This window comes from Odocoileus virginianus, chromosome 24 (assembly GCF_023699985.2).
Source record: "Odocoileus virginianus isolate 20LAN1187 ecotype Illinois chromosome 24, Ovbor_1.2, whole genome shotgun sequence".
NCBI classification, from domain to species: Eukaryota; Metazoa; Chordata; class Mammalia; order Artiodactyla; family Cervidae; genus Odocoileus; species Odocoileus virginianus.
Genome location: NC_069697.1, coordinates 51,550,058 through 51,562,302, shown reverse-complemented (window position 1 = coordinate 51,562,302; position 12,245 = coordinate 51,550,058). Strand labels below are relative to the sequence as shown.

General features: G+C 47.0%; 1 protein-coding gene across 32 annotated transcripts in view; it reads right to left on the bottom strand.

The window, feature by feature from the left end:
- Positions 1 to 12,245, bottom strand: part of R3HDM2 (R3H domain containing 2) — a 156,875-nt gene that overhangs the window by 12,873 nt on the left and 131,757 nt on the right. For 24 of the 32 annotated variants that reach the window (XM_070454735.1, XM_070454736.1, XM_070454737.1 and 21 more), the window contains 4 exons: positions 9,437 to 9,669; positions 7,167 to 7,330; positions 2,016 to 2,117; positions 88 to 330 (listed from right to left, as the gene is read on the bottom strand). In XM_070454735.1, the coding sequence (XP_070310836.1) occupies positions 88 to 330; positions 2,016 to 2,117; positions 7,167 to 7,330; positions 9,437 to 9,669 (742 nt within the window). The remainder of the gene's footprint in view (positions 1 to 87; positions 331 to 2,015; positions 2,118 to 7,166; positions 7,331 to 9,436; positions 9,670 to 12,245) is intronic. The other 8 variants (XM_070454730.1, XM_070454742.1, XM_070454745.1 and 5 more) reach the window with 1 other exon arrangement.

Below are 12,245 nucleotides of genomic sequence, written 5' to 3'. Positions count from 1 at the left end.
GGTCTGTCTAAACTAGAGGAAAAAAGGAGGTTTATAATACTGGATAAACTGAATTCATGATTTAGACTGGAAACCCAAGCCACTCACCTGTTGAGGGGGCTGCATGTAGCCCTGGGGTGGCAGGACTTGCTGAGTAGGTGGTGCATGGCCAGAGCTGGAGTAGGTGGAAGGAGGGAGGGGCTGCCCTGCAGACGCCATGATGAAGCTAGTCTGCTGAGGGTGCTGGGAGATAAGTGGGGGCTGGAACAGAGCTGAGGATGGGTCAGCTGCTTCAGTAGAACCTTGGCGGCTAAGGCTCATTTGTCCAAAGGGATTGCTGAGATCATCTGCCTGTTGAGAGAGTGGGGAAGACCCAAGGACTGAGGTCATATCAAGCCCCAGGTCTTTGACTTCAACACAGACAGACAGAAATAGCAACCCTCTCTACCGCCTTCCTCATACCAGTTTGGGATGTTCCCACCTCTGTGCCCTGGAAGGTACTTTTTAGCCCAAGACTCTGTCATGTGGTGTTTCAAACTGCTATGACTCGAAAGCTGTCTGAAGCCTAACTCCAGAGCCAGTCTCCCTATCACATATGAGGTAACAACGGCCACTATGATTATGACCTTTATTAGAATTAGTCCTGGGGAAATGGGAGCAATGACACAACTTCTATATATAGAAAAAACAGGACAAACTAGTGGGGAAAAAAAAGACTATTTAAGTCTTTCCATTTCCTGTCTTCCTCATGCCTCCAACCATGCAAAGGGCGTATATGTTGTCATAAATCTCATTTTTATAATAAAGGACCTGGATAACACCTTGTGTGGATGATCGGTAGGTTCATGTGGCTCCCCAGCTCTGCCTATGCATTGGAAAGACTGGTGGGATCCCAGCTCCTGCTGCTTATCTCCTTACTCCCTCTTGAAGTCATTTCCACCTCTGTTCTCTGACACTTGCGAGTGTTCTCCTGCCCTTCAGAAACCACTTCCAATTCTCGCCTCTGAAAGGAGGCCAGGGTGAGCTGCTGAGCTGGGGAGAGAGACTGACTGACTGATCTGTAGTTGCCTTCTCTCTCAGCCCTCTTCTCCAAGCAGCGAGGGTGAGGGCGTCCCATCTCTCACTCGTATAGCGATAGGTCGGTCTGTGAACTTTCTCATCTCTTTTGCTCCGTGGATAGTAATCAATACACACATACACACGCACATGCAGAGCAGAAGTTCTGCAAACGAGACTAGCAGAAACAAAAGCTAGTGCTTTCCTGTGGCTTCACTCAATTTTCATGGATCTGATCTTAGCTATTTTGCTAACTTAGTGGGAAGGAACAGATGATAAGAGCACTGGATTGCAGTTACCATTTTGAGGTTCATATTCTAGAACTTTTCAGTATGGAGCTAAGAGGTGAAAGAAAAGGGATTCTACTGAAAAAGCAGACAGGTATGATTAACACAAAATTGGAAAAAAGTCAGGGCTAGAAGTCACCAACTATGAGACAGACCAGATCTTTATAAAGGATTTGTCAGGGTACAAACAATTTAAACAGCACATGCTATACAACAGAAGAGGATTTTTATGTAAAACAGGGAAACATTTGAAGCTTTTACCAGTGGTACCAGAGAAATCTGCAACTGTGTTTTTATTTTTAAAGGAAATTATAGAGAATCATTCTCTACAGCACAGAATACACTGGGTTCCTCCAACATGGCCGGGAGGCAGATGCGATGGAGAATGCACATGGTGGAGAGGAAGAGGAGCCCAGGTTAGATCAACGTCTGATCCTGTTCCCCTCCTGAAACTCAGGGGAGCTCTGTTCTCTGTCTTACACTTAGGCATCTTTGATGCCTGAAGTACTGTGAGGAGGTCACTAGAAATGAAGTATAGTTCAGCCTGTGCCGGCCCCTAAAGAAGAAATATGTTCCTAACAATGGTCCTCTAAAAGGCATAACTGCTTTGCAAGGTTGTCACAGACTGCCCAGACATGCCCATAGACACAGGCCACACACGAACAAGACACAAAGGGGGAATGGAGTTTATACCATGTTGTACTGCTGGGGCGGAGAGACTGGCAGAAGAACTTGGGGACAGGAGCCTGGAGAGAACTGAACAGGCTGCGGAGACGGCTGCAGGGCTGGGACTGGCTGTGGACCAGCAGTGAGACGAGGGAAGGCGAGAGCACCGGAGGTTAGGGAGAGGCGGGGAGGGGGAGGGGTGAGGCAGAGAAGGGGAGGAAGGGAGGAACAACAAGGTTAATCCTACGAGAAATTTCACAGGAAGAGTACGGCAGACTTGGTCTCTAGCTTTCACATCGCTGACCAACAGGCAAGCTCCCCCATCAGCACAGACCCACTGCAGACACTCGGAACTCCGCAGCTGCTGTATACAACCTCAGGGCTCTCAGAGCTGGGGGGGGTTTGCTGCCCGGTTCTAGACAGTCTGTTCCCGAGGCATTTCTCCCAGGCACAGGACTCCTGGGGAGCCAAACCCTCCTTGAGAAGGGACTCCTGCTTCTGTAGCAAGGGTCATCCAAGGTTTAGCTCGGTTCTCCCAGGCAGGCTCCTGACTTCACACCACAGCTCTTTTGAAGGAGTGCTCATTTATAAGGATCATCTCCCTCCCGAGGGCAAAGAAGGAAAAACAAGCCAGTTCACGCGCTACTTCCTCCTGCTCCATGATATTCTGCCGTGCTCCTCCAGGCTGACAGGGCAGTATTAAAAATGCTCCCATAAGCAAACGGAAGGATTTAGGAATAAAATATAAATAGCCTAGTTTTAGCTTTTGTTCCTTGGGTTCCTTCACTTGCCTCAAGCAGGAGGATTGTTTATTAGGGACATGGTGTTTTCTAAACAAACTAATAAGGAGTTATTTTTTTCTCTTCTTCCCCTCCAGTCATTTCAATCACCTCATCAGCTCTCCAGTCATAGCTTCTCGAGCCCTCTGAGGAGAGGGGGAGGGAACACTGAGATACACTGCTCATTTACATACACTTATCTCATTACCACCTCACAATTAGCTGATAGGGAGATAATGTGTATTTGCAACTAAGGTAATAGGGCTCAGAGAAATTAAATCACATACCCAGGATCACACAGCTAATGTGGCAGAGGAGGGACAGGAACCTAGTTGTGCCTGACATATGTTCTTTCCACTCCACTCCAGCAGTAGGGAAAAGGTAAAGCAAGAAGTCAAACAATTACAGAAATATCTTTTTGTTTGTATAATTCTCCTTCCTCCTTTCAAATTTAGAGTATTAAGAGTTAGTTGTGGGGGAACCAAGGCATCAATATATATATATCTGCCTACCATATCTCTCCTGGGAGACCCTTTCAGAGGGGATTAACAGCTCCAGAGGCAGGCAGTCCAAAAATCAGAAGACTCCCAATATGGAAAATACTCCTGATATTTGCATTGAATACAATGTAAATCATCTAGGAAAAAGTTACCGAGAATCAACTGTGTGACCTGAGTGAGACGCTGCCACAGCCTTGAGAACAAACTCTCGGCAACGCTGGCATACCTATTTTCTGTAAGTCGGCGATATTCCAAATATAACTGCTGGCCAAGCTGCTCAGCATGTGCTGGTAACTTTTAGACCCGTTTTCTATGATCCTAATCCATTTCTCCCTCTTGAGGGAAGGCCTGCCATATGTCAGGCCTTACGTTCTCTGGTGGACAACGGGAGACCTTAGGGACAGTGAAGTCGTAAAATAACTGCCTGTTTCTCCTCATGTTTGTGAGTTTTGAATAAAAAGTGAAGAGAGGGAGGGAGGTTCAAAAGGGAGGGGATATATGTATACCTATGGCTGATTCATGTTGAGGTTTGACAGAAAACAAAATTCTGTAAAGCAATTATCCTTCAATAAAAAAAAATAATTAAAAAAAAAGTGAAGAGCAAAGAAACAATGCTCTTCTGTCCGGCCCCTCCAGACTGAGGAAGGGAGTGGTAGAGGCACGTGTTCTCAGCGCTGTTTTTAAGTTAATCGACCACTACCCTCAGGCACAGTCCTCTTGGGAGAGTCTCAAAGCTAGAGACTGGCCCTGGGGATGTGACTGCCACCTACTGGTGACTTCTGGGCTAGATCGTTGCTCTTGAATCCTGACTGGACTCCAGGGAGAGGCCCAGAGGACTCCTTTTCAAAAGGTCTACTCTAAGTTAATTGAGCAAAAGGGAGCCACTGGCCCTTTAATCCCCAGGATCACCCCCTGGTTTCAAACGTTCTATTGATCTGTGATATGGAAGCCTGCTCTAACAGCAGGGGGTGCCAAGATGGGAAAGAGCAGAGCTTACCCGGAACTGTCCCCCAGGCCTGGGGCAAATGCTTGTTGCTACAGAGCTAAAGGTTTTTCTTCAAAAGGAAAACCTTTAGGGTAAGCACAGTGGTGTGTGCGTGTGGTCACTTCCTTCATCCCGTTACATACTACTGAGAAATGAAATGGTAAATATCCTGGGGTTTAACAACTTGAGTTTGGAGAGCCGCCAGTGTTGAGACAGGGGTAAAGAGAAAGGAAGAAAGAAAAGGACAGTAGGAAGAGGAAGAAAGGGATAAAGAGAAAAGGAGATATATATAGTGGGGCAGCTACCATGAGTGCTTTAGAGACACCAAAATTAACCAGCATAAGATTTTTTCAGTTTGGAGTTTGTGATAACAATTAAGTGCAACAATAAATTTCTGAGATCTCTGTACCAAATAATGTTCCTCTGTCCCCAATTTACACAACCTAATCTAGCACTGTACTGCCTGGAGATGATCAGTCGATACCAACAACCAACCCAGTGACCCTCATGACTCAAGAAACACGGAAAGAATCTGAGTAAAAGTTTGGGATTTAGGGCCAGTCACCTGAACATTCTATCTAAAAGTTTTTCAGTCCCAAATGGTTATTCTCTTTACTTATGTCTTTATCCCCCTCCCACTCTTGCTGTCTGTCTCTAGATACGGATGGATGGAGGAGACAGACGGAAGACTAAAAGGAAGACAAGGGAACAGAACTGTATTAAAATACACACGTTTTAGAGAAAACAAGAACTATTCTGGGACCTTAAAAAAGTAAAGCACATACACAGAAGCAGCAGGGGAAGGCCAGAGGGAGAAGTTCAGAGTTTCCTCACTCACAGGTCTAAATTAAGACCCAGAGGGGAGAGCACACACACATGCTACGCTTCAGTATGGAGGGAGCTGAGCTGATGCGAATGAGCCCTAACGAGGTGGTGGACAGACAGTGGGGGTAGAATCAGAAAGAAAGTCAGGACCATAGAGAAACTGATTAGGGACTGAGATGAAGGACTTGGAATGACCGGCATGTGTGTGAAGCTACAAAGCAGAGTTTCCTAGACCTTCACAGTTCTTTATTTTAGTTTCATTTTCCAATATATTGAATGGGGCAGTGATGAGCCAGTCTGCAGTGTCCCCACTCTAGTTCCCATCCTTGGGGAATCAGTGCTGAGGACTTCTTCTTGTATCTATGGAAGAGATCTGAGGCCAAGCTAGACTAACAGCATGGAGCTAAGGGAGTCTGGGAGGTGAAAAGAGAACTTCAACTGCAGCAGAAAAAAGCACAGATACATTGGCTTCCTGACTACCAGAGAATACTTCAGAAGAAAGTGCAGGCTCTATTCATGGAAGAAAAGAGAAAGTGAAGATCTCAGCACAGTTCTCCTCAGAGTACTAAAGAGACATTAAACCTAAAACATGTAGGACGTTCCAGTTTAGAATAGGATCTGATTCTTATGCTGATCACTTGCATGGTCTCCACAGAGGCAAACCTTTCTCAAACCCTAGTTGGTACCGATGTCTAACAGCCCAACGACAGAAGGAGAAAGAGAGCTCTTTTATGGCATGGGAGACAAAGACAGCACTGGGGCTTTGTGGTTGGGCTTCCTAGATGGCTCAGTGGGTAAAGAATCCACAAGCAATGCAGGAAACGCAGGTTTGATCCCTGGGTGGGGAGGATCCCCTGGAGAAGGAAATGGCTACCCACTCCAGTATTCTTGCCTGGAGAATCCCATGGACAGTGGAGTCCAGCGAGTTATAGTCCATGGGTTCACAAAGAGTCAGATACAACTGAAGTGACTGAGCATGTGCTTATGGCACATGAGTCTTGATAAGGGTTATTTACTTTTCCCCAAACCCCAATATATAAATATTTCTTTATGGCTCAACAGTCATATAAATACATTCAGCTAGACTATGGTGGGAGCTGTGATCTTTTCAAGTTCCACATGTGGACACAGGAAGCAAAGCCACCTTGAAATTTCACAGGATGCAGAGGGACAGTGCAGCAGAAACACGGGAGAGGGTAACACATCCCACTGACAGTTCCCGGACGGACAGTGCAGCAGAAACACGGGAGAGGGTAACACATCCCACTGACAGTTCCCGGACGGACAGTGCAGCAGAAACACGGGAGAGGTAATAGATCCCACAGACAGTTCCCGGACGGACAGTGAAGCAGAAACATGGGAGAGGTGACAGATCCCACAGACCATTCCCGGACGGACAGTGAAGCAGAAACATGGGAGAGGTAACAGATCCCACTGACAGTTCCCGGACGGACAGTGCAGCAGAAACACGGGAGAGGTAACACATCCCACAGACCATTCCCGGATGGACAGTGCAGCAGAAACACGGGAGAGGTAATAGATCCCACAGACAGTTCCCGGACGGACAGTGAAGCAGAAACATGGGAGAGGTGACAGATCCCACAGACCATTCCTGGACGGACAGTGAAGCAGAAACACGGGAGAGGTAACAGATCCCACTGACAGTTCCCGGACGGACAGTGCAGCAGAAACACGGGAGAGGTAACAGATCCCACTGACAGTTCCCGGACGGACAGTGCAGCAGAAACACGGGAGAGGTAACAGATCCCACTGACAGTTCCCGGACGGACAGTGAAGCAGAAACACGGGAGAGGGTAACACATCCCACTGACAGTTTCCAAACGAAGAGAAGGAAATATAAAGCAGAAAAAAAACAAAAACCTCCCAGGCTGACTCTACTAAGAGCCCTTTGGCCAAACCTCTGCCCTTACTCCTCTCTCCCCACAACTAACAAACCAGAAGTGGGGGAGGGAGAGGCATGTCTCCAAAAACAGATCTTTCCTGCCACCCACAATACAAGAGACATGATTGTACTTCCAGAGCTTGCTTGAGTCAGAGCGGGGGGCTCCAACACTGCGTGCTGACTCACCTGTGAGATCATGTGGCTACTCAAGGGCGGCTGCTGCTGAGGCGTGGGCGGGAGAGCAGGAAGCTGCTGCTGCTGCTGCTGCTGGGCAGTACATGGGAGAAGGCCCCGGACAGACTGGGATGAGGTGACCTGGCTGCACACTTCTGGGGCACCTAGCGCCATTCCTAAGGCACAGAGGAGATCCAGCAAGAGCTGTAAGCACAAGCCATGAACATACCACCCCTGGAGGGCCCAGTCGTAGGGCCTGACTCTTTCCTTGCGGACGTCCTTGTCATTCCCCTTCGACTTCCCACTGTCTTAGGAGATCCATGCATGAGCAAGAGATGCATTTCGGATGTCCTATTGATGGGAATCCTCATCTTAGCAGGTTTCCACTCCCCAGTGTCCATAACCATCTTGACTGTCAAGGTTTGGTTTTGAAAATGAACCCCTGGAATGCCTAGAATCTGTCCATCATGATTAGACAGCTGGAAAAATGAATGTTTGCTTCCTGGGAAGGTATATATTCCTAGTCCTTTAAGAGACCTGTCTTCTCTTTTCATTTCTTCTCAACTTGCAGCATCTCATAAAAGTTGCCGAAGACAACGTCCAAGTACATGGCTGTGCGCACACCCCACACACAGCCATCATCCAACTATTTTCCTCATTTCCAGGCTGTCCAAGTCACGAATGCATTTACACAAAATACTTTTACTGAATATGTACCACGTGAAGCACTGTACAGTGAACTGAGGATACACAGGTAAAGGAAACACAGTCCTTGTCCTTGAAGAGGACAGGATCTTCCAGTGGAGATGGACATCCACGCGATTACAATCTGATAAGGGTAAAGGGCTTCCCTTGTGGCTTGGCTGATAAAGAATCCACCTGCAATGCGGGAGACCTGGGTTCGATCCCTGGGTTGGGAAGATCCCCTGGAGACGGGAAAGGCTACCCACTCTAGTTTTCTGGCCTGAGAATTCCACAGATTGTATAGTCCATGGGGTTGCAAAGAGTTGGACACGACACAGTGACTTTCACTTTCAAGGACAAAGGATGCATCAGTGATATAAATAAAGTTGTATGAAAGCAAAGATTAGGAAGTATAACTCTTGGGAGGGCTAGAGGGAAGAATTTAAAGAGGAAGTGGCAGAAGAGACAGGTTTGAGGGATGAACAGAAGACTTTTCAGGCTGAGAGGAGACAAAGCTAATGCCATACTCAGAAAATGGTTGGAGGGTCAGGAGAGGATGAACGTTTGAAAGTAAGACTGAGATGGCAAACTGGAGTCAGGAAGTTATGCTATATTAAGTAATTTGGATTTTATTATGCAAGAAATGCAGAACCGTGAATGTTTTTACAGGGAGACTGATGTGATTAGATCTATGTTTTAGATTAGTAAACTGGCTCAAAAGAGGGTTGAGAATAAGAAATTCCCTGGCGGTCCAGTGGTTAGGACAATGCACTTTCACTGCTGAGGGTCCAGGTTCAATCCAGGGTTGGGGAGCTAAGATCCCTGCAAGCTGCACAGCGTGGTCAGCTGAGGATAAGGCAGGGAAACCAGCCTGGATAAAGGCAGAGGCAGTGGGATCAGAAAAGAGGTCACAGAGCAGTGTAACAGAAAAGCAGACTCTGCTGCTACTGATGCTTCTGAGGACAAGACCAACAGAACTCGGGGGATGGAAAGTCGAGCAGCTCTGCAGAGGCAGGAGGACGGCGAGACAGCGACTGACTGGGCAACGAGCTGCACGGCCCCTGCTGAGAGTGCAGCAGGGATCAGTGCAGAGAGTCACACAGCAGCTCAGGGGAGCTGACGGGCGCTCCCAGGCTGGCAGGCGGGACACACTCCTGTTCCGTGACCGGGCTCCAGAGAAGCAGCTGCAGCAGTGACGCTTCAAGTTTCAAGCCTGTTGGCTGCTCCCAATTAACTAAAAACTACCAACTCCAAGGCTCCCTCTACTTTACAAGCCCATTGTATAGTCTCAGCGGCCTCAGAATCATCCTTATTTCAGTACACAACCTGAAGCAGGGTTGACAGGGCTGTCCCGCCTTGGACAGAAATCTTGCAAAATAATCTAATTCCAATCAGTTTATTTTCAATTAGGAAAAAAGGTTAGAAAGGAAATCAGAGAGGAACTCAAAGGACAATGGATCCAAGAAATCAAACTCCCCTCATCTGGCTGTGTTAGGTTCTGGGACACAATATGGGACACGTGTTTTGTTAAAAGTGACTATCAGTGATGTTGTGCAGAAGATACGCAAGCAGTGATGGAAGGAGAGAAGCTGGGGTACCTGGCCTGGAGAGCCTTCCTGCACTGCCACCTTTGCTGCTCCCGATGCTGTCACCCCGGGTGAGGATGGAGATCCCACTGAAGCTGCTGGCTTTGGTGACAGGGGGCCGCATGCTCCGGACAGACCCATCAGAGTCTGTGCTGCTCCACGGCCGTGGCTCCAGGGACTTGAGTTCGCTGTCTGTGCTGCTCTGGCGGCTGCTGGAGGTGCGGCTCAGCCCCTCACGGTTCCCCCTGCAGAGACCACAGTGGTCAGAGCACCTCCCACCTACCACTTCAGCAGAAGGGCTAGGAGAGAGTTCATTTCTATTCTTTCAGTAACAGAGAAGGGGTGAGGGGTGGGGAGAATGGACACTGACTTCGTGTTAGTTGGCTAGCCAACCAAGACTTGATGGGAGCAGACAGAACAAGATCCAGTACAGTACAAAGAGCACAGAGGCAAATCTGGAAGACAGTGCGCTGGCAACTAGTTCAGTACAGCAGACCAGAGGTGGATGGGAAACCACGTACATGATGCTGAGATTGGCTGCGGTCTCTTCCCCTGGCCCTGCAGGGTTCCCACACATGCAGGAAACAGTGGGGAGCACAGGGGTACTAGCTCCTTCTGGGAGTTCTTGAAACGAAAGGACTCCAAGAAGTTCCTATTGCTAGAAGGCAGAAGCAGCCAACAGGGATAAATCTCACATCAGGTCTTCCATGTAACACACGTCTGAGCCAGCAGAGATGTTGCTTACGGCCACTTTTTCAGGGTTGGGAAGAAGAGCGCAGTGACTAAAGGGGCACTTGAGTGTGATAAAGAGAAAACTCAGTCTGAGAGTCTGGAATCAACGTAACCTGTTCTGTGGAAGTCTTGGGTTAGTATCTGAGAATAATTTATTCCAGGGTCTCTAGAGGCTGACATCCTCAGCACAATCAAGCAGACACATCCTTAGGACTCAGGATGGCAAAGAGGAGGGGGCTGACTGTGCCTCGTCGCCTCCGTATTAATAACACTGTTGCCCCAGGTAAGGCACAAGGCTACCTAGAAAAGGGATTCATCCTCTTATTTTACTCTGGAAACATCCGGGTTAGCCTGATACTATAATCACTGTAATTATAAACAGCTGTGCTCCTCAAGCTATCTGAGGTCAGCCTGAAAACACTTAGTGTTAACTCTTACTACCACTTAACTGATAAGCAATCAATAGTCAGGAATTCTCCTTTCAGATCCCCCACCACTCCAATAGCTAATGACCTAGGAAAACCAAATGATAACAATTCTGAATTATGTATGCCAGAAAGCAATTGAACAACAATCATGGTAGCTTGGGTTCCCGCTTTTTCCCACCCAAAGCTAACAGAATACTCTATCCCAAAGCCCACAGCTCTTCAAAGACATCAGGCTCGGAGCTATTCTAATAAAGAAAGGTATTTTTCTTAAGGGGGTAATATTAAAGAAAATACTTTTTTTATTAGAATGTCTATTCCAAAGATACTGTAGGGAAAATAGAAAAAATGTCTGCTAGGGTCACTATTTTAGTTTTCAGTCAATCATGGGGGGCCTAGATGGTTAGGGACATGCTAATTCTCTGAATCTTAAGCAGATGTATTGATACATAGAACCTCAATGCTTCTCTCTATATAGTTAGGATAGAAGACTGGAAAATACTCATATTTCCCCAATACTTTACCCCCTTTCTCTTGGGGATGTCAAAAGTAGAATGGGAAACAAGACCTAAGAACAGCTCAGGGACTCTCCAGGAACAGAACCAACCTGAAATAAGAGCCAACAGCTCATATCTACTGACTGGGCTCAGTGAAGATGTGTCTGTCTGTGGGACGTGGCGACACAGCAGCGGCGATGAATGAGGCCGCTCATTAGACACTGGACAAGCCCTAACAACCTCTTATATCTAAGTCAAACACTAACTCTCCGTCAGAGCAATTCTGCCATTTACGTTCTTTTTCTACCAGCAGTAGTGAAATGAGTCAACTTTAAACCTAACACCTGGGAAACTTGAGCCAAATTGGCAGCGCTTCTGTACTGATCCAGTTCCCCCAGGAGAGTAACAGCCTAGTGCTCAAATGTGGACTGTCTGATGATCTTCTAACCTGGGTTAGTACACTACACCCCTGAGAGGTGGAGGATCTAAGTTGAGTCTGGACTAGGAAGAGAGATTAACTCTATTTCTCTACAACTAAAGCTAATCTCAAGTCACGTCTTTGTACTTCACAAAAAAATAAGGCAATTAGCGAAAGTTACTAGATTTAATTCTAAGCACTGGATTGGGTTGTGTATGTGATGGTGAGATGGAGGCGAAGGACAGAGACATTCACACTTGATAGCACAATCAGGAAACAACTTAGTTTTTACAAGTAAATTCAGTGCTGGTGAAAAGTCATGTTTATTGGTCTTGGGTAGACAGGCCCATGAAAGAGGTGGCAATAAGCATCAGTAAACCTCAGGTAGCTTATTTATCAGTGGAGCAGTGGAGTGGAATCTTCCAAGACAGAGAAGTTGCCACAGATATTATTATCTACATTAGCAATAATGTAGCTACTGTAGATAATGGAATCTGATATGTCAGTATTTGTTTCACACGCCTGGGAAGAAAGGTTTAAAGTTAGAGAAAATCAGCTTCAAATCATTTGAGCTCTGGACTAGTACCCAAATAGAGGAAGAAGCTACCCCCTGAAGAGTCCATGGAGCTGCATTTTAGATGACCTAGATCTTTAATCAAAACTCAGCATGGAAAGCAGTAGCTTAAAAGGAGGTCTGGACAGAAGGCTGCACCTGCTCACCAGCTCCTTTGGGCTTTACCTGCACAGTG